General features: G+C 38.3%; 1 protein-coding gene across 3 annotated transcripts in view; it reads right to left on the reverse strand.

Moving 5' to 3' along the window:
* BANK1 (B cell scaffold protein with ankyrin repeats 1) overlaps positions 1–26,752 on the reverse strand; it is a 322,048-nt gene that overhangs the window by 277,650 nt on the left and 17,646 nt on the right. For all 3 annotated transcript variants that reach the window (XM_046657599.1, XM_046657598.1, XM_046657600.1), the window contains exon 2: positions 8,606–9,004. In XM_046657599.1, coding sequence (XP_046513555.1) covers positions 8,606–9,004 — 399 coding nt within the window. The remainder of the gene's footprint in view (positions 1–8,605; positions 9,005–26,752) is intronic.

Raw genomic sequence — 26,752 nt, forward strand, 5'->3', positions numbered from 1 at the left:
ATCTCAATAGATGCAGAGAAAGCATTCGACAAGATCCAACACCCATTTATGATAAAAACCCTCAATAAAATGGGTATAGAAGGAAAGTACCTCAACATAATAAAGGCCATATATGATAGACCCACAGCCAACATCATACTCAATGGACAAAAACTGAAAGCCATCCCTCTGAGGACAGGAACAAGACAAGGGTGCCCACTTTCACCACTCCTATTCAACATAGTACTGGAGGTGCTGGCCAGAGCAATTTGGCAGGAAAAAGAAATAAAAGGAATCCAAATAGGTAACGAAGAAGTAAAACTCTCGTTGTTTGCAGACGACATGATCTTATATATAGAAAACCCCAAAGAATCCACAGAAAAACTATTAGAAATAATCAACAACTACAGCAAAGTAGCAGGGTATAAAATTAACGTGCATAAATCAGTAGCATTTCTATACACTAACAATGAACTAAAAGAAAAAGAACTCAAGAACTCAATCCCATTCACAATCGCAACGAAAAGAATAAAATAGCTTGGGATAAACTTAACCAAGGAAGTGAAGGATCTATACAATGAAAACTACAAGACTTTCTTGAAAGAAATTGACGATGACATAAAGAGATGGAAAGACATTCCTTGCACATGGATTGGAAGAATAAACATAGTTAAAATGTCCATACTACCTAAAGCAATATACAGATTCAATGCTATCCCAATCAGAATCCCAAGAACATTCTTCACAGAAATTGAACAAACAATCCTAAAATTCATATGGGGCAACAAAAGACCGCGAATTGCTAAAGCAATCCTGAGCAAGAAAAACAAAGCCGGCGGAATCACAATCCCTGATTTCAAAACATACTACAAAGCTACAGTGATCAAAACAGCATGGTACTGGTACAAAAACAGGTCCACAGATCAATGGAACAGAATTGAAAGCCCAGAGATAAAACCACACATCTATGGACAGCTAATCTTCGACAAAGGAGCAGAGGGCCTGCAATGGAGAAAAGAAAGTCTCTTCAACAAATGGTGCTGGGAAAACTGGACAGCTACATGCAAAAGATTGAAAATTGACCATTCTTTTTCACCACACACGAAAATAAACTCTAAATGGATCAAAGACCTAAAGATTAGGCCTGAGACAATAAGTCTTTTGGAAGAGAATATAGGCAGTACACTCTTTGACATCAGTTTCAAAAGAATCTTTTTGGACACTGTAACTCCTCAGTTGAGGGAAACAATAGAAAGAACAAACAAGTGGGACTTCATCAGACTAAAGAGCTTCTTCAAGGCAAGGGAAAACAGGATTGAAACAAAAAAACAGCTCACTAATTGGGAAAAAATATTTACAAGCCACTTATCCGACAAAGGGTTAATCTCCATAATATACAAAGAACTCACACTGCTTAACAACAAAAAAACAAACAACCCGATCAAAAAATGGGCAGAGGACATGAACAGACATTTCTCAAAAGAAGATATGAATATGGCCAATAGACACATGAAAAGATGTTCATCATCGCTAATCATCAGGGAAATGCAAATCAAAACTACACTAAGATATCACCTTACACCCATTAGATTGGCAGAAACATCCAAAACCAAGAGCGACAAATGTTGGAGAGGTTGTGGAGAAAAAGGAACCCTCATACACTGTTGGTGGGAATGCAAACTGGTACAGCCACTATGGAAAACAGTATGGAGATTTCTCAAAAAGTTAAAAATAGAAATACCCTATGACCCAGCCATCCCATTACTGGGTATCTATCCTAAGAACCTGATATCAGAAATCTCAAGAGTCCGTTGCACCCCTATGTTCATCGCAGCATTATTTACAATAGCCAAGACGTGGAATGAGCCTACATGCCCAGAAACTGATGATTGGATAAAGAAGATGTGGTATATATACACAATGGAATACTACTCAGCCATAAAAAAAGACAAAATTGGCCCATTCACAACAACGTGGATGGACCTCGAGGGCATTATGTTAAGCGAAATAAGCCAGTCAGAGAAAGACGAACTCTATATGACTCCACTCATAGGTGGAAATTAGCATATTGATAAGGAGATCTGATCGGTGGTTACCAGGGAAAAGGGGGGGTGGGGGGAGGACACAGAGGGGGAAGTGGTGTACCCACAACATGACTAACAAAAATGTACAACTGAAATCTCACAAGGTTGTACTCTATCATAACATTAATAAAAAAAAAAATTACTTCAAAAAAAAAAAAAGAATATGACAGTAAACCTTTCATCATCAACAAAGTGACAAGGCCAACGGCACCAACAAACGTTTATAAACCTGCACTTAAAAACACAATCTGGAGTCTTCTATTGTTTTTTGGGTGTTTAGAAGGCTGAAATATTTTAGAAGTTCCAGCATTAAATTTTTAAAACAGAAAGTAATAGGGAGAAGACAAGAAACTGTCAAAAATAATTACAAAGAAAGTAGAGTCATAAGTAAACAATAATAAAAATTGAATAGGGTTAGAGATGAGGAAAATATTTTTCAAGCAGAAAAGATCTGAGACGAATTATTGATAAAGCAGCTTTTCAGCTGACTGTGAAGGATGGCTGGGGTTTCAACAGGAAACATGGGGAACGGCACTCTGGACAGAGACGGCTGCCTGTGCTGCAATGGTCTGAGGCACAAATGGGAGGCCACGCAGTCACCCTAGTCACAGCATGTGCCTTCACTAATGGCGACGACATCTACGCTGGAGCCACACTTTCAGGAGCCGAAAGGCCATGCAGAAAGGATGGGCTTCCTTTGAAAGGCCACGAGACCTCCCTGACAGTGAAGCAGAGCTCAACGTAGCACACAGCTCAGATGGGAGGAAGGAAAGGCAGGTGCCCCGCGTAGTTTGTTTGTGTTGTGTTCTCATTGCTTTTCTTGTTTTGTTCTTCCAATAATTCCACTGTTACATTGCTATTCTTAATTTTAGGCTGCTTCTTTTAGGTTTAATGAAGCTAAAAATTTGAAATCTTTGGTTTGGGAATACAAAAACAAAATTAAAATGTTAGGGTTCTTCATGCAAGAATTAGCAGCCTTCCCACCATTATTACATTTACCATTTGACAATGAAGAAAATATGATGAATATGAAATATTGAAATATGAAATACCAATATGAAAATATGATCAAATAAAGCATATATGAACATATGATCAAATAAAGCATAGAGAGAGTGGATTCAACTGTTGAGAGCAAACCAGAGGGCTTGAAAGAGCCCAAAGGCAAAGATGTCAGGAGAAAGAAGAAAGAAGGCGGGAGGAAGGGGCCCTGGTGAAGGACCGCGGTCAGAGAAGCTGGCAGACAGGCTTTTTAAAGGGAGGACTCAACAAACAGCAAAGCACGCAATGGGGCCCTCAACAAAGTTAGCTGATTTCATATAAATTTGAGATCAAGTAATTTATTACCTATAAACAATGCTGTATAAAACCTATATACGTGGAAAACTAGAAGGAGAAAATGAGATAAAGATTCAAAAATAAAGGCAGAAATAGAAGACAGAAAAAGGAAGAAATATGGTCAAAGTGGTAAGACCACACACAGATAGGTGGAAAACACGTGCGAATTTGTATTATCCCCAATTCGGAAATTAAGGAGACAGGGAATTTAGCTTTCTTAATTTCTTAAAAGGAAATAAAATACTTAGATTAAAGAGGAATTGCTGTATCTTTTTTCATCTTTTTTTAATATTAAAAACTTTTCCCTGGAGTCTTGATTAATTATAAAATATCTTTTTCCTTCATTAAGTTTTACAAAACTTCTTCTAATTTTTCTTTGTTATGTGAATATATTAGAACATTTAATTATTTCTACGACTTTCTTGGCATTTTTATTATTCTCTTTATCATATCATGTTTCTGAATAATAAGTATCCTTTCTTCTTTGTACAATTTCTCTATGGGATGAGGGAAAGTAGAAAAAGGACAGTAAAAAGTGAATCCCACATCTTTCATCCCATTTCACCCAATTTTTAAAAACCAGACTTTACATATTCAACATAAATGGCAATATGAAACGTAAAATAATTTCACAGAACACAAACTGTTTATTAAAATAAAATTTACTATTGCATAGACTATAGCTATTGGTACCAATTTTGTCAAGGGAAGCAACCCATACACAAAAGTTGTTTTCTGCATGGTTGGGAAACTGCTTACAGATGTACATTTCTTTTGCATTCTTGTATTAGATAAATTGCTCCCCTTTGAGCATGTTTTCCCACATAACGACAGTGTTATATCTTTTGATTCAGTAGGTGCATCTAAGTTACTGTAAGGAATCAGTCTAAGACTTGAATGTGGGAACATGAGAGCTAATAGCGTCTGCAAAATAGTCCTATGTTGTCCATAAAGTGTAACCTTTTCTCATATCAAATATCAATAGGAATATAATTGAAGATATAGCACAATACCCCTGACATAGCCACCCCAAAGTACTCACAAAACAAAAAGTACTCATAAAACAAAACAAAAAAAGTATTTCTTTAGTATTTTCTCATAATAGTGACATAATAATTTAAGTGGCCAAAACAGTTTGAGTTCTCAAGGAAATAGAAATGATTGGTGTGGGGAACCACTCAAAACTTTGCCATCAATTTTTAGTACTTTTCTGTCTCGGGGAGAAAATCAGCATGCAATTACTTGTACGTTATGTGTTCTTTACTGCAATTTTTCTCATAATTTCCAATTGTAATATTTTTACTTTTCAACCCAAAAAACAACTACTTGGGGAATACTACAAAAAAAACCAGAGATCATAAGAAACTTGAGGACCACCAGTTTGAAAATTTAGTATAGAGTCAACATTTCCCCCTTTTTATTCCCAGAAATCATCCCAAGACATAGAGAATGAGAAACAATAATGCAAATGACCTATTTATTGAAAATAGGAACCAGTGAAATCCTAGGCCACCAGATAAATGGAATGGATCACAAACCAGTGATGACTGAGTGGAAGGGTGTGCAGGAGGAAACAGAAAAGAAACCTTGAGGAAACAATCCAGAAGTGGCAGATTTCAAAAACAGCTAACAAATATACCTTCCTCTAAGGCTAGGGGCCATGCCTCTCCAATTGCAGACGCGATGCAATAGTTTCAGGTAGAAGCAGCTATAGAAGGAGTTTGGTTCCAAAAAAGCAGCGAAAGTGAGACTCAATGACGAGCTATACAGATAACACATGTTTATAGCTGTGGAAACAGAAAAGTAAAGTCTTCCATTATGGGAAAAAAACCCAGAACAAACAACAAAATCCACATTGCCTATCTCCATTGTCTAGACAGAGGAAGACTCACTTTGTTCAGTGATACAAAAGAAAAACTGGACAAGCATAGTATCTTTGTAAAGATACAGTATTCCTCACCTCTCTGTGCTTCAGTTACCCGTGGTCAATCGTGGTCCGAAAATATTAAACGAAAAATTCCAGAAATAAACAATTTATAAGTTTTAAATCATGTGCCATTCTGAGTAGTGTGATGAAATCTTGCGCCGTCCTGCTCCGTCTGGCCCAGACACTACCTCACAATGCCTGTATCATTCACCTCATTCCTCTCATCACGCAGGCACTGTGCCATCTCACACCATCACAGGAAGAAGGGGGGAGCACAGTGCAAGGAGATATTTAGAGAGAGACCACATTACAAAACTTTTACTACAGTATGTTCTTATAATTGTTCTATTTTATTATTACTTATTATTGCTAATCTCTTAGTGTGCCTAATTTACAAATTGAACTTTATCACGGGCATGTATGTATAGGAAAAAACATAGGATATACAGTGTTCGGTAGTATCCACAGTTTCAGGCACCACTGGGGTCTCGAAACGTATCCCCATGGATAAGCGAGGACTACTGTACTATGAGACAAAGAGAAAGAGAGGGGCAAAAAGAAAACCAAGGGCACATGGGGACCATGCACTAAAAACATGTTGCCATGAGAGAAGTTTAAAATTGTCACCAAACATTTCACTACGAATTTTTAAATTGTCATGACTAGCAATCACCTTTCTGAAGCAATTACACAGTGCAGAAATGCAAGATGTCAGGGGGAGGTTAGCAAGAGAAGAACGAGAGATGAACCGTAAGTTTCTAGTGCTCAACCAAATGGTGTAATGGTAAACAGTAGAAGCGCCACAAAGATGAAGGAGAAATTGGAAGTCATACAGGAAGAGGGAGAACAGAAAGCACAAGAAGGCAGCAAGGACTGAAGCAATAAATGCACACTAAGTAAATGGATGTTAATAAAGAACTGAAAAGAACTGGAGAGAAATTATTTTTTTTTAAAGATTGGCACCTGAGGTAACACTGTTGCCAATCTTGTTTTTTTTTCCTTTTCGTCGTCTTCTCCTCAAAGCCCCCCAGTACACAGTTGTATATTCTAGTTGTGAGAGTGCCTCTGGTTGTGCTATGTGGGACCTGCCTCAGCACGGCCTGACGAGCCGTGCCAGGGCCATGTCCAGGATCCAAACCAGCGAAGCTCTGTGCCACCAAAGCAGAGCACGTGATCTTAACCACCTGGCCACGGGGGCGGCCCCTGGAGAGAAATTTTTGAGTGTGTCACAAACAAAAGAAATCCAACATACATATAAAAGGAATCCCTGGGGAAAAAAAGTGTAATAATAAGGTAAAGCAAATATTTCAAGATATAAACCCAAGAAACTGTTCCTGAAATAAAGGAAGACTTGAATCTACATGATGGGGAAAACAAAAACAAAAATCAACCATGTCCCCAGGCAAACTAGTCCAGCACAGACAGCACTAGGATAATGTTCTAGCGAAGTCACCAGACTTCAAAGAGAAATGAAGAATCCTTTAGTCAGCCAGGCAAATAAGAATTCCCTAAATTCTGCAATGCTAGAAGAAAGAAGAAGAGCAATGCGGTCCTCAGCCAAACTGTACCTCAAGTATAAGGCAAGAGACAAACACTTTTGAACATGTAAGCTTTCAGAAACATTGCTTCCAAGAGACCTTCCTCAGGAATCTATTGGAGATGCCCACACGCAGCCGAGAGATGGTTACAGAAACAATAGCGAACTTTCCAGCGATGTAAGCTCCTGTCAGAAGCATCCTCCCAGACGACAGTGGAGCCTTCAGGCAACAGCAGCTCCAGACAGCTGGGCTGCAGTATCAAGAGATACCCTGATTCAGAACCTCCCTGATAGGGTGCACCTAGACTCCTCGACTGGAGAAACTAGGAGATAGGCATTGTTTGTTGTTTCAAGTTGCTAAATTTTAGGGTAACTTGTTATGCAACAATAGATAACTAAAACCAGGCTTACAAAGTATTGAATTTGAAGAGGTTGGTATGCTAGAAAATAGGAAGAGGATTTTTTAAGGACATTTGTTGGAGTGCTATGAGTCCCACCATCCCCCACAGGGGAGACTGTGGAATATCAGCATCCTTAACCACAGGGACAAGAGTTTCCAGCAAACCATTTGGGACTGATATGTGTTCTCTGGATTTAATGCCAAACTCATGCTAGATCCATGTTTGGAAATGACTAAAGGCAAGAGGCTGTGGCTGCATTATTGTTCTGAGGCTGCGATGGTGGCGGCTGTGCTGGAAGTGGCTTGCATGCCTAGAGTCTGTCAGGCAAAAGACAAACAAACGTTTTTTACAGATATGAGCCAGGTGGGAGAAAAGACCAGCTGGGAGATATCTCAGTGTGATTTTGATCAAAAGAGACAAATGAGGGAGCAGTAGAAATCAACAGTAAGAATCTGTTTGGGGTGGACCACCACAGCTAGGAGCTTAGAGGAGAGGAAACATTCGTCTCATTAAGAAACTGCAGGTGAGACATCCCCAGGGAATGAGGGAATGGCCAAAGAACCCAGAAATATGCTCCAAGAAGAGCCAACACTTCCTGTCTGATCTGGCCTGTGGAAAATAAGATCCTAGCTCTTCCCGCAGGAGAGGAAGCCAGAGCCGGGACACTGTAGGTTGAGAAAACCGGGAAAGCAGCTGCCCACAGCACCCCTTCCACCCAAGACTGAAGCGGAATAGCACTGGGGAAGGGAGAAGCTGTAACATCCATAAGCTTCAGAGCTTGTCTATTACGTAAAACTGTAATTAAGGAATGGGACCTTGTGTTCTGCCCTTTAACATACGTCTCTATATGATTAAAACTAAATTTAGTTAAAATTAATAAAAATAATGGTGTTTTACACCATAGTAATAGATATCATACAATTATCAGACAACAGAAGTTCTCTCATTCGAACCCAGACCTTCAAACCTTGGACTGCTGCTGACTGGTGACCATAACTCGAGCCTCACCAGCTGAGTAAGAGCCCAGCGTCCACAGCAAACCGACGCAGAGCACGCATGCCACACCTGCTCTACCAGCTGCAGTCTCATACAGACTTCCCTGAGGAAGACATCTATAAACCGCTTTTCGAACAACTGATAAGCCTTGACTGGAATATAGCTAAAAATTAAGAAGCTCCATGCATTTTGAGGAAAGTGCAACATACTGTTAATTAAAGTTGGCTTTCATTTTTCTTCTTTTATTCTAACATCAGATATTCATTGGTTTAAAAAACTTTAGGTTTTTAATTATAAAAATAAACAAAAAAGCAAATGAATAAAGAAGCCTTGGCAACACTACCTCTGAATATGACGCTCTCGATCACAGAGATGTAGTCTTCAGGCTCCTGCTCAGTCGAGATCTCCCCTCTGCCTCCAGGGATATTTAATACTTGATAGAGATGGTCTGCGCTCTTCACCCCACACAGCAGAGTAACCACACTTTCTGGTGAACGAAGTACCTCTTCCAAAAACTGACACTTCTTGGGAGTTAGGTTTTTAAGCAGGCTGTTTGATAATATCAAAAGCTTGCATTTGTAAGAGTTTAAACTCAGCAGTTCCAAATCCCGCAGAGAGAAGTTCTCCAAGAGATATAACAGGATGGCTTCCCTTTCCACAACATGTAGCAAGATCTCCCTCAGGTACAGAGCCCACTCCGCAGCCTCCTCTTCATAGAGCATCACGATGTCTTTCATATGTTCTGGAAAAGAAGAAAACAATGTATTAATTTTCTTATATTTGAAATGACAACAGCAGGTTATATCATTATTTCTCAAAAATTGTAATGCGCTCTTTAAGTAATGTATTACTTTGCTTATACCAGAGACCAACAATACAACCCATGTTATCCCCAACATAATCATATGGGATTAACGTAAGCCTTCACACGCAACCCAGCTCATGCTTTGTGCAAGTCTACACTGTACTCACTGTACCAATGGGAACACGGGATGCTCCACAGAAATAAGTGAGAGGCCTGTGGAAGAATGCAAGGAACATCCTGTGGGATTAGGGTACTGGGCTACAGGATGGCTAATCGAATCTGTATCGCTGGTCTTTCCATTTTGCTAAGTTGAATACATGTACATATAGAACAAAGACTCAATACTGAGGGGATTCTGATGGCACTACAAAACGCAAACATTAAAAATCTTGATGAAATAAAAGTAATCGTAGGTTGGGGAAACTGAGCATTTGAGGAGGAAAAAGTATAAAGAACTTGATCTTTCATAAAATTTAGTCTTTAATACTGCCTAAATTTGAAACCTGAATTTAAAAAGTGACTACATTCTCTCATTATTTTTTGTATCATAATTCTCCCTAAACAGTAATAAATAATTTAGAAAGTATGTGAGAAGAGAAATTTTTACCTGAAAATTAATGTCCTTCAAATTTCCTTTATATTAATTTAAAATCAATTATTTTATTTACAAATAGCATGCTGGGGCCCCCAGGGGTGTAGTGGTTTAAGTTCACATGCTCTGCTTCGGTGGCTTTGGTTCACTGGGTCAGATCCTGGCACAGACCTACACACCGCTCAGCAAGCCATGCTGTGGAGGCATCCCACATACAAAATAGAGGAAGATTGGCACAAACTTTAGCTCAGGAACAATCTTCCTCAAGCAAAAGGAGGAAGATTGGCAGCAGAAGTTAGCTCAGGGCCAGTCTTCCTCACCAGAAAAAAAGCATGTAGAGTATGGTCTCTCTTTTTTTTGAGGAAGATTAGCCGTGAGCTAACATCTGCTGCCAATCCTTCTCTTTTTGCTGAGGAAGACTGGCGCTGAGCTAACATCCGTGCCCATCTTCTTCTACTTTACATGTGAGATGCCTACCACAGCATGGCTTGCCAAGCTGTGCCATGTCCGCACCCAGGATCTGAACCGGCGAACCCTGGGCCGCCAAAGCCGAATGTGCGAATTTAACCGCTGTGCCACTGGGCCAGCCTCTAATCTCATTTTTAAACAATCACACCCATTACTCAAAATAATTTCATCAATGGTTAGCAACAGTTATTTATGAGAGATAGGATTTTCACTCTTCCATATTGCTTATATTTTTGTAGTACACCTGTATTATTTTATAAAGCAAGGTAATTATTCTTAAAAATCAGCTTGTAAGATATTATTTTGAGTACAAAGAACCTAACACCAACACTCTTGGAACCCACAATTATCTTTTTCCTTCTGGATATAGAGCACGTATTTTCCGCACTATTGATGTAGCAATTAACACCAAAATGATTTTGAGAGCTACTGTATTTTTATTGTTATATATAGCTTTTCTCATGATTTAAATATTATTTCTGAGGAGAGATGCTTTATCTTTCAACTCATTGATTCATACACAATGCCTAGCACAATTTCTTGAACAGATATTCGACAAAATTTTAAAAATCTATTCATATGCAAAGAATGAGAAAAAACACCTCGGAGAAAACATACAGGAATTCTACACAAGTGCTGTGTGAATCATCAGTATAGTTCTGTTATTTTCTGTGTAGTGTCTCACTAGCCTGAATGCTCAAGAATGCTCAAGAAATACTGTTGAACAAACACAAACATGGGGTCATAACTCAGTATTTTTTTTTTTTAAAGATTGGCACCTGAGCTAACAACTGTGGCCAATCTTTTTTTTTTTTTTCCTGCTTTTTCTCCCCAAATCCCCCCTGGTACATAGTTGTATATCCTAGCTGCAGGTCCTTCTAGTTGTGGCATGTAGGACGCCGCCTCAGCATGGCCTGATGAGTGGTGTCATGTCCATGCCCAGGATCCGAACCAGCGAAACCCTGGGCCGTCGCAACGGAGCATGCGAACTTAACCACTCGGCCACGGGGCCGGCCCATAACTCAGTATTTTTGTGTTTGAGGAACAGTAGAGGAAAGGTTTTCTTTATATTTTATATGATAGCCAGAATAAGTTGCTGTATAGTTATAACATAACTGGAGTAAAAATAAAACTAATAATAATCTAAATGATCAACTGCTTAAAATAAGCTAGGACTCTTCATGTCTTACATACATTATTTCACTTAATTCTCAAAAGTATCCTGTCAAGGTACTCACGTTATTCTCATTTCACAGGTGGGAAAACTGAATTGGTATCGGAATTAGGATTCCAGTCTGTCCTTTTAGCCTCTAACAGCAGAGGAAGCAACATTATTTAAAAGATTAAAATCAATTCTTTGTAGTGATACGAGCTAGCCTAAACTACAAAGAAATGAGTTACAGCCATAATAGACTCAGTAGTGAAAAGACAAACATTAATCTTGATATAATCACACACACACAAATATACCATTACTCAAATTAAAGGGAAATTGCATATCAATGGGAAGCAGCCTGTGAGTTCATCTCAAGTATGCAAAGTATGTGAAAGCTTACTGGGAGTCTGGTTTCCTATCCTGGAAAAAGAGGAAATAGACCGATGCACTCCAAGAGTATGGTTATCTATGAACTTCCTTCTCGACTCTAAAATTTAAATCAATGAAATCACAGAATAAGCTGTGAGAGTATATTAAAGTATAGAACGAATACTCCCACGTTACATGGTGGGGCATCACACTCCATAGGAAGACAACCACAGGAAATCAATTCTAGAGACAATCATAACTATCCTTCAAAACTTCCTGAGAAAATTACACAGGTAATCTTTCTCAATACTCTGGGACCGTCTTTTCCTATGTTGAAATCGAGCCTTCCTTTTAAATTTGTATTCAACTTATACTTAGTCAATCACCTTTGTTTGACAATTTTCAAAAACCTAAAGATTAGCATTAAATGTCATCTCTTTTCTCTAGATTACATCATTTCAGTCTTTTAATCTTTAATTTTCTCACTTATCATTGACTGAGACTTTCCATGTACCAGGCATGTTGCTCAGCACTTTACATGCATTGCTTCCTGTAACATTCCTGAAGCTGTATGGCGTTGGCCTGGTTATTCCCATTTTACTGATGATCACACTGAGCCTCTGAGAGGTTAGGTAGCTTATCAGGGCCATGCAGATGGTCTTCATGCTGCCGCCCAATCTTTTCTTATGAAACCGTGTTGAGTCAAAATAAAAGGCCTTTTCATGGCCATGGTTTTCTTTTTCCTCGTCCTAGAAAATAGAAGCTTGTCCTTGAGTAACATCTGGACTGTGGACCCAACAATTGATCTCTTTGAATTCTCAAGAGGAGCCTGCTGGCCTTGCAATACACTTCATTTTATACACTTGAACTAAATCAAATCTAAATTATTATTCTGCACATTTAAGGAGTGTTCTTATCACTAACGTTGGCTAACTTTTATAGTCTGTGAAATGAAACAATAAATGATGAACCTAAAATAAAGAAACACAAGATTTTCATTCCTGAAAAGCTTTATCCAAACTAAAGGGAAATTGCTACTGAAGATGCAATTAAGGTCTGTAAATAAATTATTTAAAATGTAAATCTCCAGTCTAGCCACACAAAGTAAATGACAGCAGTATACAATGATATAGGAATAAAATATAGCCATATTAATTTTTATAAATTTACTATAAAGTGTTCTTTCAGATTCTATAATAATGCCTTATTTAGTAATCTTACAAAATACCGTCACAAATCTTTAAACTTGACGGAAACTTGTATCAATAATTGATATCAACAAACGCTTTTGCACCAATAACAGATTATACTGCATATTGCTAAAAGAATGAGATAGATCATAAATCAAATTCCTTCCTATTATATCTGCCCAGCTTGAAATGGCAGCTTTTCTTCTTTTGAATAAGATCCCATCTCTTACCTATGTTTGACTGTGCATAATGGAGAAATATTTCATGATGCATCTTTTCAATATTATATTTTTCAAACTGATAACCAAAATGCAGAAGAAAAGAAAACAGAAAACTACAAAGAAATGAGTTACAGCCATGATAGACTCAGTAGTGAAAACACGAACATTAATCTTGATATAATCACACACACACAAATATACCATTACTCAAATTATCAGTGCAACTGAATTTGTTGTATACTCTAACTTTGTAATCTAACTTGTACAACAGGGTAACAAAACTGGGGATTTTCCAAAGGCATTAAGGTAGTAAAACACTGTAACTCATATTCCTCCAGGAAAATTGGCTAATTTCACTTATTCATAGTGGCAAAAAGTACCAGAGCTTTTCTGTATATATCTGTCCAGCATGAACATCCCACACCTTCCTGGACCACCAGCTACAACTTGGTGGTCAGCTGCTAAGCACACTGACCACTTCTGAGGTCTGTTTTGCTGCCTGAGGACTCTGGAGCTGAGGCAGCTTCCCAAGCCAGTGCGCCTGCCTGGCAGCTGACAAGTGCTGGGGATTTAGTGCATGAAGGTCTGGGAGGGCCACCCTCAGTCAGTGAGGGATGGAAGTCGATGTAGAAATAACTCACCATCCCCATCCTTCAGTGGGACAATTCTGAGGTTTGTTCTACACGGTAATTAGAGGATTCCCTGTGGTATTGAATTCTCATTGTTCATTGCATTATTCTGCTTATGAATATACACATTATTGGCTTTTCTCCCTTTCTTGTCTCACATTCCCCATTCTCTTACTAGTGCTTCATGGGCTCATCCTCTAAATAAACTACCTCACATGTCCATTTCTCAGAGTCTTCTTCAGGGGAAATCTCTATACGCATACACATTAATTAACTTAGTTCTTCTTTTCAAATACAGGAAGGTACCAAAACATTATTTTAAGATTATGCTTTTCAGCTATCGTGAAGAACGACAAGCAAAAACTATTTTTATACAAATGCAGAACCTTCCCCTTTCTTCTTCCTTTTAAGATGCAAGCAATGCTTCTATGCTTCACAGAACAACTTTGGAAGAGAAATTTTTTTTCTTTTCTGTAAAAAAAGCTGGTGTTAATTGTTACGGGATTATTTTGCAAAGGCCTCATACCCCTTCATATATAAACTGCAAATGTTTAACTCCAACCTCTTGTCACTTTTTTTTTTTTTTTTTGGTGAGGAAGATTGTCCCCGAGCTAACATCTGTGCCAGTCTTCTTCTACTTTGTATGTGGGACACCTGCCAAAGCATGCCCTGATGAGCGGTGCATAGGTCCGCGCCCAGGATCTGAACCTGTGACCACTGGGCCACTAAAGCGGAGCACATGAACTTAACCACTATTCCACTGGGCCAGCGCCATCTATCACTTTTTATCACTAATACAAATTGTTAATTGTTCATTTAAGAATTATAAACTCAAAAGATTCTAAAGATCTATGCGGATGTTTTAAAATGTTTCAAACTTACTTCACACAAGTTTGTAGAATTCTATTTCTGCAATGTCCACATCTTTTCTCTCCTTTTATTGCCATTACTCTATAGATTATTGAATCTAGGACAACACTGACCATAAGATAGCCCATTATTTGATATTCCTCTAAGAAAACAACACTGTGTTCAAATAAACTATAATATACTACAAATTTTAAGATAAATTCTGATTTCAGAAAATTTGACTAGCTCAGAACAAAAAACATTGTTAGAATCAATTAAATATGGTAGTGGTATCATCTCACACAGTCTCTTAAGTGTTTCTCATTTCTATAATTCACACTCAAAAATGGTCTCCGTAGGACCTGGATATTTTCTGTGCTCTCTCCAGATTGATTCGTCCCCTGTGGTTACACTACCCAGGCTCCCAAGCCCACTCCAATGGAGACACCACCTGAATACGGAAGGTGAGAGAAAGGAACAATAGGGATAGTTATTGGCCTTCTCGCTCACTCCCCCATTCTAGTTTTGGCAGTGGCTGCTTTCTTTTGTGGCCCTTCTGTGGCTTTTCTTCCATGGTCCCAGTTTTCATGCAGCTCTAGCAACCATATTCCCTCCCAAGGGCAGCAAAGGATTCCTGCTGTTAGTCTTCGAATGCTTCACGGTCCCTCTTTGGGTTCTTCAGCCCTGCACATTTTAATAAATAATCCTTTATTAAATTTATTCAGTTAAATCTTTGATAGTGGCATCTGTTTCTTGCCAGGATCCTGATAAATACAAGTATTAGAAGTGGCCACAGGGGGCAGACTCTATAAGATGGACTTTGGAATGGGGCTGCTCTCATACTTATGGGGAACACAGGCAAGCCCTCGTCAAGAGGAAATAGCACACTGCAATTCATGTCATGCAGAAGCAGCATAATGACTCTAATTTCCCCAGCGACTATTTGGCGTGGATTGTCAATAGAGGGGAAAGTTTTAGAAGATCAAGTGTCTATAGAATTTAGTGAATGTGGTGGCAGTAGGGAATACGAGACGGAGGGGTGTAGTATAGCGTCTTCTCTGACTTTCCCAGAGAGCACGCATGTGCACAACGACAGAGGAACAACTTCAGTATTAGGTAAAACCCCTCCAAGATTCTCAAACTAATTTGAGAGCACTGCTCAGGAAAGATGGAATCATAAGGCTTGAGAGGGAAAGATTAGGGCATAGATGAGGATGAGAACTTTAACCTCCCAAATGTCCCTGGATCTTGTTTAATGGAGGGAAGCTGTATTCCCTTGTAAAACCAAACAAGCAAACAAACAAGAACAAAACAAAATCAAAAAGAAAAAGTTTTCAAGAACTTCACTTGAGGCAATCGCCTTACAAGTGAGGTCAACTTTTCTCAGCATCCACGTCGACACCCCTTATGGATCGCCTTTCAAATCAATAACTAGTCTTAGATCCCATAAGTGAAAGCAATATTCTAGAGAAACTATTTCATACGCAGAAGTTATTATAGGCTCTTGCCAATATGTATCAGCATGAGTCTGGAAAATATGTGTGGAATGTATTTTAAGAGTTATTAGACAAGGAGGGCAAAACAGAAGATTGAATCTGCCTGAATTCATCAATATGGTTGTGCTCATACAGGCTTCAGAATTTAATGTATCTCAAGTACCTGGGGTGGCATTATCAGCCTATTACAATGGAAAATTAAAGCTTGGACTTCACAGTGGCCTACAGTCAATGTGATTACAAGGCCAGAACTTGCCTGCCAAGATGGAGAAAAGGAGTCAGCAGGCAAACTTCTTCTATAAAGGGCTAGAGAGTAACTACTTTAGGTCTTATGGGCCACGTAAGTATCCTCTCCTCCTCCCCCCTTCCCTTCTCTTCTCTTCTCCCTCTTCTTCCTCTTCCTCCCCTTCTTCTCCTCCTTCTTTCTCTTCTTTTTCTTATTTTATAACCTTTAAAAGTATAAGAACTGTTCGTAGCAAACAGGCTGTGCACAAATAGGCCACCCACTGAATTTCGCCTTGGCTATAGTTTGCTGACCCTGGCTCTAGAGTGTTCTGACATTCTCTTCAGTAAGTATTAAGCATTCACCAGTTATGAAAAGCTCTGTCAAGTCTGTCCTCTGTACCCTGGAGACAATGATGAGAATTGGATCTTTGAATTGAACTTTTTGATGTCAGTGGGGAATAATGAAGTCTGGATTGTTTAGAGAATGAATGGCAGCACTTAATCATTACAACAGTTTAAGTAATCAAAGTGTTTTTCACTGCAGGGATCTGTTGTGGTAACTAATTGACCTGAGGGCCCTTGGGAATGAAATATATGTATAGCCTATGATGCTTCAATTTCACCTTTATAAACAAAACAATTCTAGATCTGGGTGCAGAAATTGACCTAAATTGCAACAGTGGAGATTCACAGCCTCCTCTCTGGTTTACAGACTCAGAGCTCTTGACTGAGGGAAAACCAAGTCCCTCGCAGAAAGGATTCTTCTATGCTGCTAAATGTGTATACAATGAAGCTTCCTCCAGGCATCCCCAGAAACCTGGAGCCATGGGTACCACCATTCTGGTGGAGCCAAAATGCCACCATGGCACTGGTAAGACTGGGAACTTCTGGAAGTGAGATGTAATGATAAATGATATCTTGCCTTGAGTATATCTAATAAAGGTTACTTGGGCCCATACAGACATCCTATGGGTATTTTTTTAAGCCAGGAATGTGTAGTGGTAACATATACAGATAGCAAATGGCAGAATCCTTACAGAGAATGAGGATATTATGGTAGAAAAGGAAAAATATAAGTCTCTGGAACTTCAACCCCACCCCTCCCACAAAAAAAAAGTAAAGTAAAACAAATACTATATTCCTGGGATAATTGCAAAGACTAGCACCACCAACAAGATTTGACAATGTAATGATGGTTATTTCTTCACATCTCTATTTAAATCATCAGTTTGCCAGTAGAAAATAACTATCAATTTTCATAAATGTAATCAGGTATTAATATCAACTGCTGCTCTACACATGATATCTTACCAGAGCAAACCAACCAGCTTATGGAAACTATACACAGATATTGACCTAGTAAACATTTTGTTTATAATTGAGATCAATAAAGAGAGTAGGAAGCAGTTTGCATTCACCTGGCAGGGACAGGGTCACATATCATTGACTTACCTCAAGGTTATGCTCTCTGTCATAATCTGTAGAAATATTGATATACCATAAGGTATCTCCTAACATATATGTAATGCAAAAGTGTTGACATGATTCTAATTAAACTTGCCCATAAGGAAGGAGCAAATGTCCTAGAAGCTTTAATATGACACTTTTGTACCAGACAATAAGGGGTAAACCATGCTGAAGTTCAGGAGGCCCCAATATTGGCAGACTTTCTAGACAGCCAATGATTTAAGCTATATCAGAATTCCCCCATATACTGAAAAATAAGTTGCTGAATTTTACCATGTGATGGGTCTCTTTGCATTTTGAAGGAAACATATATTTGGGTGAGGCTTCTGACCCCTCACCAGGTAACCAGTAAAGATATCAGTTTCGAGTGGGGACTGGAGTAAGAAAGGGCTCTGCTATAAGACCAGGCTGCAGTACAAATTACCCCGTCATGTGGGCTTTATAATACTCCATTCTGCACTTCTGGTAATGCTCCATAAGAGAGCCACAACTCATACCCTTAAGGTTTTGGAAGAAGACCATGTTTTCTTCTTCCAATGACTCCTTTCTATTTGAAAATTAACTTATGAGTCATTATTGGATCCAGACAGAGGTTAACGTCTGCCTACAGGACACTTGAACTGGGTGTTAAATGATTCACAAAATTATAAATTTGGTTGTGAGTAACCACAATCCACTAGAAAACGGAAATGAAATATATAAAACCAGACCCAGGTAGGTGTGGATGGGACAAGTAAGTTCCATGAGCATGTGGATCAGACTTCTGTGACACCAAATCCTACTGCTTCACCACCTCTTCCTCAGTACACACCTATAGCCTCGTGCAGTTACCTAACCTGTCAGCAGAAAAAAAGAAGCATGACATTAGTGTTCGAATGGGTCTCAAAACACACTGGCCAATACCAGTCCAAAGTGAACGGTTGCTCCTTACAGCCCCACTCATGTTGTCTCTGAGAAAGAATGGTGAAAGGCAATTCTCCCAGTTGACAGAACTTACGGCAGTATCTCTAATTGTCCACTCTGCTTGGAGAAAAAGGCCTGAGCTTTGGATCTACTTTGAGTAAAAGAAGAAAGAGTGTATACTCACTTCAGAATTAAATACACAAACTAGGTTACTAATTAAGAAAACATATCTGGGAAACATGAGCCTACAAGTTACTTTCTTCCATGAAATGATATCCTTATGTTCTTGGTGGCTTATACAAAGGCAAGTTAGATTTGAATTCATGTTTCCCAGTTTTCTTTGTGAGTATTTGGACTTGTATAACAAGCCTATAGCCACATTGGTGATTGACAAATGCTTGCTGAGTATTTGCTAGAGTTACGATTGAGACCCCAATGGGATCAAGGTTTTATTGGTTTTTATATGGCTGTAAGAAAATTCATCTTCGAAATACCTTGCCATGTGGCAAAGCATTTCCCACAAACATAAAGTTAATTTCAAAGAAAACATATAATCACACAAAGTTAGGGTAGTAAATTTTATTGTATCAATATAAAACTTGGAGAATATCCTGGGGACCGGGATTCAGGATAAGCTTGCAACCAGTATCCCAGTTCTAACTACAGTTGTTTCACTAAGCTTCTGCAGCATATAAGGGCATGTGTTCTTGATGGTTCTTGGTCTATGGTCCACAGTTTTCTGTGTTTGGTTGGGTAACTCTGTCTAATTCTGGGATTTTACATTACAAACTCTACTTTCTCCCAGATATACAGCACATTAGCAATGCCAACTTCATCAATAATAAAGGCAATATTTGATTTTCCCTCTGCCTTATTCTCTTGTCTTATTCCTCAATTGCTTAACAACTTAAACAATGAAGAGGGATATCTTTTGGTCCATCCCTGACCCATCCTCAATGCAAGTCCCTGAGTTTTCTTTTACTGAAAAGTGGCTTAGCACTTGATTGTAAATGTGCCGCATTTCAAAGTACATACACTGAAATTCCATTCAATACAGTAATAATATATAAAATGTATTTAAATGTATATTACGGTGTATTTTATACTATTCATAGTGCTAGTTTTGAGAAAAGTATTTTAACTCAAAAACAAAATGTTAAACACATTAGAAAATGTTTAAAGAAGTGTCTGTTAGAGAAGACACACATTAGAAAGTTTGAGAGACTTGCCCAAGGTCACACTGATAGTAAGTCACAGAGCTAGGCTTAAATTCACATCGTCTACTGCCAACTCTGGTTTAGGTATCAAATCACACTGCAGGCAATATGATTGAGAAAATGAAATAAACCTGCAGTCCTTTCCTTGGTCTTTCCAATGGACAAGAGCATATGATCAGTTGAGCAGATTAAAAAGAGAATTAACTTCAGTTCCACTGGCAAATCGAATTTTGCTGTCCTAGTTCTGAGCAAGATAAAACCATTTTGGCATCCCCTCGTTTCTTTGTTCTCCGTCATTCCCCTTTCTACCTCTTCTTTCCAAAGCAGAAGATGGTGACAGTGGTGGAAAAAAAAAATGAGTATGGCTAATCATAGCTTGGGAACAAAGACCAAAGAGTTTATATTTTTCTTTCTGAATTCCTTTCTTGGACTTTAGGCAGATCTAATTGTGCAAATGAATGCTTTTTAGTCTCTGTTACAAATCAAGGACATGATAAATATACTCTATGTCCTCAAATTCTAGTGGAATCTTGCAACTTAATCCTATACTTGCCAATGCAATTACCATTTGGACACTAATATCTTTGAACAGTTTTGTTATGTGCAGAATCAATTACAAATAATGTCACAATATGAGACTATAATTGAGTAAGAACACACGTTTAGCAAAATCCTCTGCAGGAAGTTTATTTCAAAATTTACATCCTACTATGGGGATTGTAAAATACCTTAGAAATATGGCTATATACTAGACTATCTGTACATATTGAAACAAAGAATAGGATGAATTTCTATTCATTTGTTGAAAGCAATACCAGCAAACATGTCCCCCCTACCCCCACCCCTTCCTGATGCCTGCATCCCCTGCAACCATTCTTGACCAGAAGGGAAATAAGACCTAGCAAAGTGTGTCTTCTACCACTCCCAGAAAGAACCCAAGGCCTCCTGGGGCCTAGGGTCACGGTAAACAAGACTTCTGGGGAGAGTTCACACTAGCAAGTGATCAAAACCCTGGGGGCCTCTAGAAAAGTCCTCATCTCTGTTACAGCTCTTGATCACAGCTACACTGCCCCAGTGTGACTCCATTCTCTTCTCATAATGTGTTCAAGAGCCTACTTGTATCAGAACCACTTTGGGAGCTTGATAGAATCAGAATTTCCTGGGATTGGGGCCCGGGGAAAATTCATCCATCATGTAACTAAGAATTAGGGTGATTGTTAAGTCCACTCAAGTTTGAGAATTACTTTAGTCTTTTTTATACTGATACTATTTCTAGTACCATATTTGATGATTATAACTACAATTTTTATTTCTCAAGTTTTGCTGATGTAAAAAAAGAAAATGAAGATTTTAGTCTTTCCAAATGAAGAAAAAAATGCAAATAGTTTACAATGTTATTTATTTATTTAAGAACTGAATGCTTGTGCATAATTCAATTCACTAAAATCATTAACTTGCTCAGTCTGCCTTATTTTACCAAAGGATTATGTTTGACAGCCAAATTGCCTATTTCCAAGACAACACAATATTTGAAATTATGTATCTAAAATTTAGATTGCAATTCTGAAGTGAATATTGTGTTTCTGATGTTTACCCAAAACTATAAAAAGTAATATAGTGATTTAGGGGGATTTTATAACATAATATGTTCTTAAGTAAAAGCAATTTTAAGAGTATTCCATCTTACACTAACTTCTATAAAAATTGCTTTTTACTAGTATTACTTCCCATGCTCCAGGTATTACATTAGGGAAATTAACAGCGCAGAACTCAGGCATAAACCTGGTTACAAGAGTCAAAGTTAAAAAAATTAATGTTCAATTACCTTATGCATGGCTAATATTTTGTACAAGATAGAATATTAAACTCTTTTCTGAACTGAAATAATGAAGCATTGGGAATCCCTGATAGGGTTGTTTTCACTAATATTTGACATTTGGAAGTGTATAATATAACAAGATCTACATGAACTTACAGACAAAGAAATATGATTTTAGAATATGAAGAACCAGAAAAAATTATTACAATTCTTTCTATATTTCTTCTCTCCTATTAAAATGTATAAGCATACTGTCCATCAAAAACTGAAGCTCTACATCATATTAAAAGTTTTAAACATAGAGCTATATCAAGAAGAGATGAAAACAAATGTTGTAAATTTATTTTTAAACAATTTTAGAAATCCATTTTATTTATTGAATCTGAATGCTTAATTACTTATGTTTTTTAAAAAGTAGAGAAATAGTTATCCAAACATTGCATTTTCTCCTATATCTTTTCTCTGAGTTTGTAAAAATAAGATAATACTGGTATTTAAAAATTGTACCACTGGAGGGGCCGGCCTGGTGGCACAATGGTTAAGTTCACATGCTCCACTTTGGTGCCCAGAGTTTGCTGGTTCAGATCCCAGGTGTGGACCTACACACCACTTATCAAGCCATGCTGTGGTAGCATCACGCATGTAAAACAGAGGGAGATGGGCACAGACATTAGCTCAGGGACAAGCTTTCTCAGCAAAAAGAGGAGGATTGGCAGCAGATGTTAGCTCAGGGCTAATCTTCTTCAAAAAAAAGGCATTTTATTGCTTGAGCTTAAGGAATTCCTATATCTCAATGTCTGTTTACAATTGTAAGCAAAGTTGAAAATCAGCAACAGATACTTAAAAATAGAAAGAGAGATGAATGATACAGTTCATTAACTGGAAATTCTTCACACTTGCCGACAGTCCTATTTAACAGACCCTCACTCTTCCGCGGTCCTGATCCTCACCAACCTAACGCTTCACAGTTCTCACTCAACACTTGGATTTTCAGATCAGGTGTTTTGAAATTCAACAGGATAATTTACCATAATTATCAACAAGTACCATAATGTTGATAAAAAATACCTCAATATCAATTCCCTAATCATTTATACCTTTTTACATGTTTACCTAATAATCATTTAATGATTATTGTAAAAAACAATTATTCAGACTTTACCAGATATAAATATTATGAAGCACAATTCCTGCCCTTAAAGGGACTGACATACTATAAAAAGGAAACGGACTTTTACAAATTTCCTTAACACAAGGTAGTTTATTTTACTATTTCATTAAGACCTGTGGTTGAAGAATCTTCCAACCTTATTTGTTCTAAGATCAGTGTAAAAGTATTACCTTGGAAATAAGGTATCAATAAATCCTTAAGTATCACAAAATGCAGACTGGAACAATTTACAAATCAAAAAATTTTTTAAATGTCCCTGTTTGACATAAAAAAATCTGAAAATGTAACATAAATTAATGTGCAAACCACATTGACCACTACAAAACTATATATACAAAGTGTGCTCTTCTATGTGTGCACACAAACTCACAATTCAAAACAAATATTATCAGTACTTATTTCTGAATGGAGGACTGTGTGTATAATTTATTCTTATATTATTCTCTATTTTTCAAATGTTCTACAATGCACATTTATTACTTTTATAGGAAAATACCCTTAAAAATTATCCCATATGGTTTCACTCATGGCAAACCAGACTGACTCCAATCAAATTTTTATCATTAGGAGAAAATGGTTTCAAAATACTTCCCTCAGGGTTACAAATGGCTCATGTTCTCAGATATTAAACAAAGCGGGCCCATAAGATAATGTCAGTGACCTTTCCCACGGAGTGCTCATCTAACCCAGCGGTCTCCAGAGGTCTGTGTCCTTCAAGGGCTCGAGATGGTATCAGGCTGTAGGTAGTGGCAGCAGACGGCGTCTAGCGCTAGGCCTAGTGGAAGTTTAGCCAAGTATTTCAGGTCATGGACAATCCTCATTCTGTCACTTAAAAGCTCTTCGACTTGGTTAAGTTGTTTGTTGCTCAAGTTGTTTCAGTTTCTTTACCTGAAAAAATGGAGATACTGATCCCTAATTCCTCGGGATAAAATATGAAGCCTGTCTGCCGCGTTAGGGCCTGGAGCCAGCAGTCATCGACATGCAGGGCAGTGATGATGATGGTGATGATTTCAAGGACGCCTACCAAAATGCAGCGAGCGCCTCGCATGTGCCAAGGACTGTTTCGGTGTTTCACAAGCATAATAACTTTAACCTCATAACAACCCTGTGGACAGGTGCTTTCCTTACCCCACTTTGCACTGTGCCAACTGAGGCACTGAGAAGGCAAACAGCTCACCAGGGTTCACACAGCTGTAGTAATAAGAACTGGCACAGCGACAGCAGCGATAACAACAAGGATTATCAAACTGGTCAAATCACCGAATGTGAACAAACAATAATGGGGCTTTCTTTTTTGTTTCACTGTTAAAACAACAGTGAATTCCCGAGAGATGTTCCAGTAACAAATAAGTATAAATCTTGCCAAGGGTAACTACCTAAGGGTTACATTGATATGCTCTTCTCATTTTATAAAAGCTATTTCGTGGTGACATGCAGTGTTCTAAGTAGACTGGTGGTGCATGAATGTCTGATGGATAGGACCCTATTTGTGGCATTCACGCTACTCTTTGCTCTCGTTGAGTCCACAGGTGTTTACAAATCTGTATCAGCTTCCTATTGCTGCTGTAAAAAGTTATCACAAATTTAGTAGTTTAAAAGCATATTTAAAAAACAATCAATTTGTAAGATAATAAATTTATCTTACAGTTCTGAAAGTTAGAAGTCTGAACTGGGTCCCACTAGGCTAAAATCAAGATGTTGGCAGAACTACATTCCTTCTGGAGGCCTCAGGGAAGAATCCATTCACTTGCATTTTCCAGCTTCTAGAAACCATCCACAGTTCCTGGCTCGTGGCCCCATTCCTCCATCGTCAGACGGCCACGTTGGGCTGAGTCCTCCTCGTGCTGCCACGTCTCTGCTTCTCCCTCTTCTGCCTCCTTCTTTCACTTGTAAGGACACTTGTGATCATATTGGGCCAAGATAGATAAGCCAGGATAGTCTCCCCAACTCAAGGTAAACCGATAGCAATCTTAATTCCATCTGCAAACTTAACTCCTCCTTGCCACAAAACCTAACATATTCACAAGCTTGGGGGTTAGGATGTAGACATGTTTGAGGAGCCGTTATTCTGTCCACAACAACATCTGAACACTGCTTTCAGCTCTAGTTCCTTCTCTCCCTTTCCTAAAGCCTTCTTAAGTAAAACAGATACATGTGCAAGTCCTTTCTGCTTCTCCTCACATAGTATTTGCAGGATAACCCTGATTAAATAGCTTAAATGATCATTGTTTAGATTTCTCATTGAGTCAAAGAAATTATACATTAGAAGAATTTTCTAACAGTCAATTAGTAGGGGTTTGAAAATTCCTTTGAGGATGCAAAGCATTAGGCAGGAGGAAATTATTAGCCTTAAATCCTTAAAGTACTCTTTATTGCAGGCATTTTACAATATATTTTAATCACATCTGTATTACAGCTTTGATGATCTTAAATACCCGAATTGCCTTCATTAAAGACAACGTTTTTCTAGCATTTCATTGTAGATACTTCCTTATTTCATTTACCTCCAAGAACGTTGAAAGTAGCAAAACTATCTAAATTTTTAGGATTATCAGTTGGAAACTGTAGTTGTCTATTCTAGCCCTTGTAAGGAATGTTTCTAAGCTGATCTATTAATAGGTAACAATATTGTCTCTTATGTTGCACATTTTTCTATTAAAATGACTTACTGTATACATGACTACTTTATTGCTTTAAAAAAAGAAATGGGGGCCAGCCCAGTGGCATAGTAGTTAAGTTCATGCACTATGCTTCGGTGGCCCAGGCTTTGCAGGTTCAGATCCTGGGCACAGACCTACACTCTGCTCTCATGAAGCCATGCTGTGGCAGTGTCCCACAGACAAAATAGAGGAAGACTGGCACAGATGTTAGCTCAGGGAAAATCTTCCTCAGACCAAAAAAAGGAAGATTGGCAACAGATGTTAGCTCAGGACCAATCTTCCTCAACAGAAAATAAAAGAAATGTTCACATGGGAGGAATAGCTTTCTGATATGGGTATATACATGTGTTTGTGTGAGAATCAAATGAGTTCATTTCAGAGAGGCATATAGTGGTTAAGAGGCCAAGCTTTGGAGTCAGGCTTCCCTGGGGTCCAAATTCAGCTGGCCTAAAGCAAGTAATTAACCTCTCTGAGCCTGGATTCCCCACTTGTAACATTTGGATAACAGCAATCATGAAATTGGTTGTTGTGAGAATTAAATGAGTAAAGTACATACAGCACTTATCAAAGTGGCTGAAACCTGTAAGTGCTAAATAAAATTTGGTTTCACCTTTCTGGAAAGTGAGATCTGCCTTTGGAGACAGTGCTTGCCAATGGGTAAGATGGAAACTCCGGGAGACACAGTGCCGGGCAGTTGTAGAGGAGAAAGTCATTCCCTTCAAATATTGCTCCAATCCAAGGACAATGTCTCAGTTTGGAGCCCTTATGACTTTATTAACTCCGACACTACCAAAGAGAGGGTGACCTATGTGCCCGGAAACTGTCCTTAGCCATAATTTTTTCAATGCTATTTCATTTTCAATCTGTTTATTTGTATGAGTCAACTTCTATTTATGGCAAGTGGTAATAATTTTTTGTTTATGGTAATGATATAAATGTTCCTTTAAAATATATTATATTTAAGATAAAAAACTAAGTTAGTCTACAGAAAAATTTTTCTTAAACAAGAGGATAGGTAGCATAGCCAAAAATTGGAGAAGATCTTATGAGAATGACTGAAATTTGCCAACCACTGTCCTAGGGAACAGTACTCAGAACTGCATTCTGAAATGAGTAGTACTTTCTGGAACAGCAGTTACGCATCAGGAGTTGCCCTCAGCAGTCAGAGAAAACACTTAGTTGTTATTCACCCCTGCTAACTAGTTCTCATGACTGAGTTATACAGATCCTGGCAAGCTTGAGGGTTTTTGAGT

This window comes from Equus quagga, chromosome 3 (assembly GCF_021613505.1).
Source record: "Equus quagga isolate Etosha38 chromosome 3, UCLA_HA_Equagga_1.0, whole genome shotgun sequence".
In the NCBI taxonomy this organism is placed as follows: Eukaryota; Metazoa; Chordata; class Mammalia; order Perissodactyla; family Equidae; genus Equus; species Equus quagga.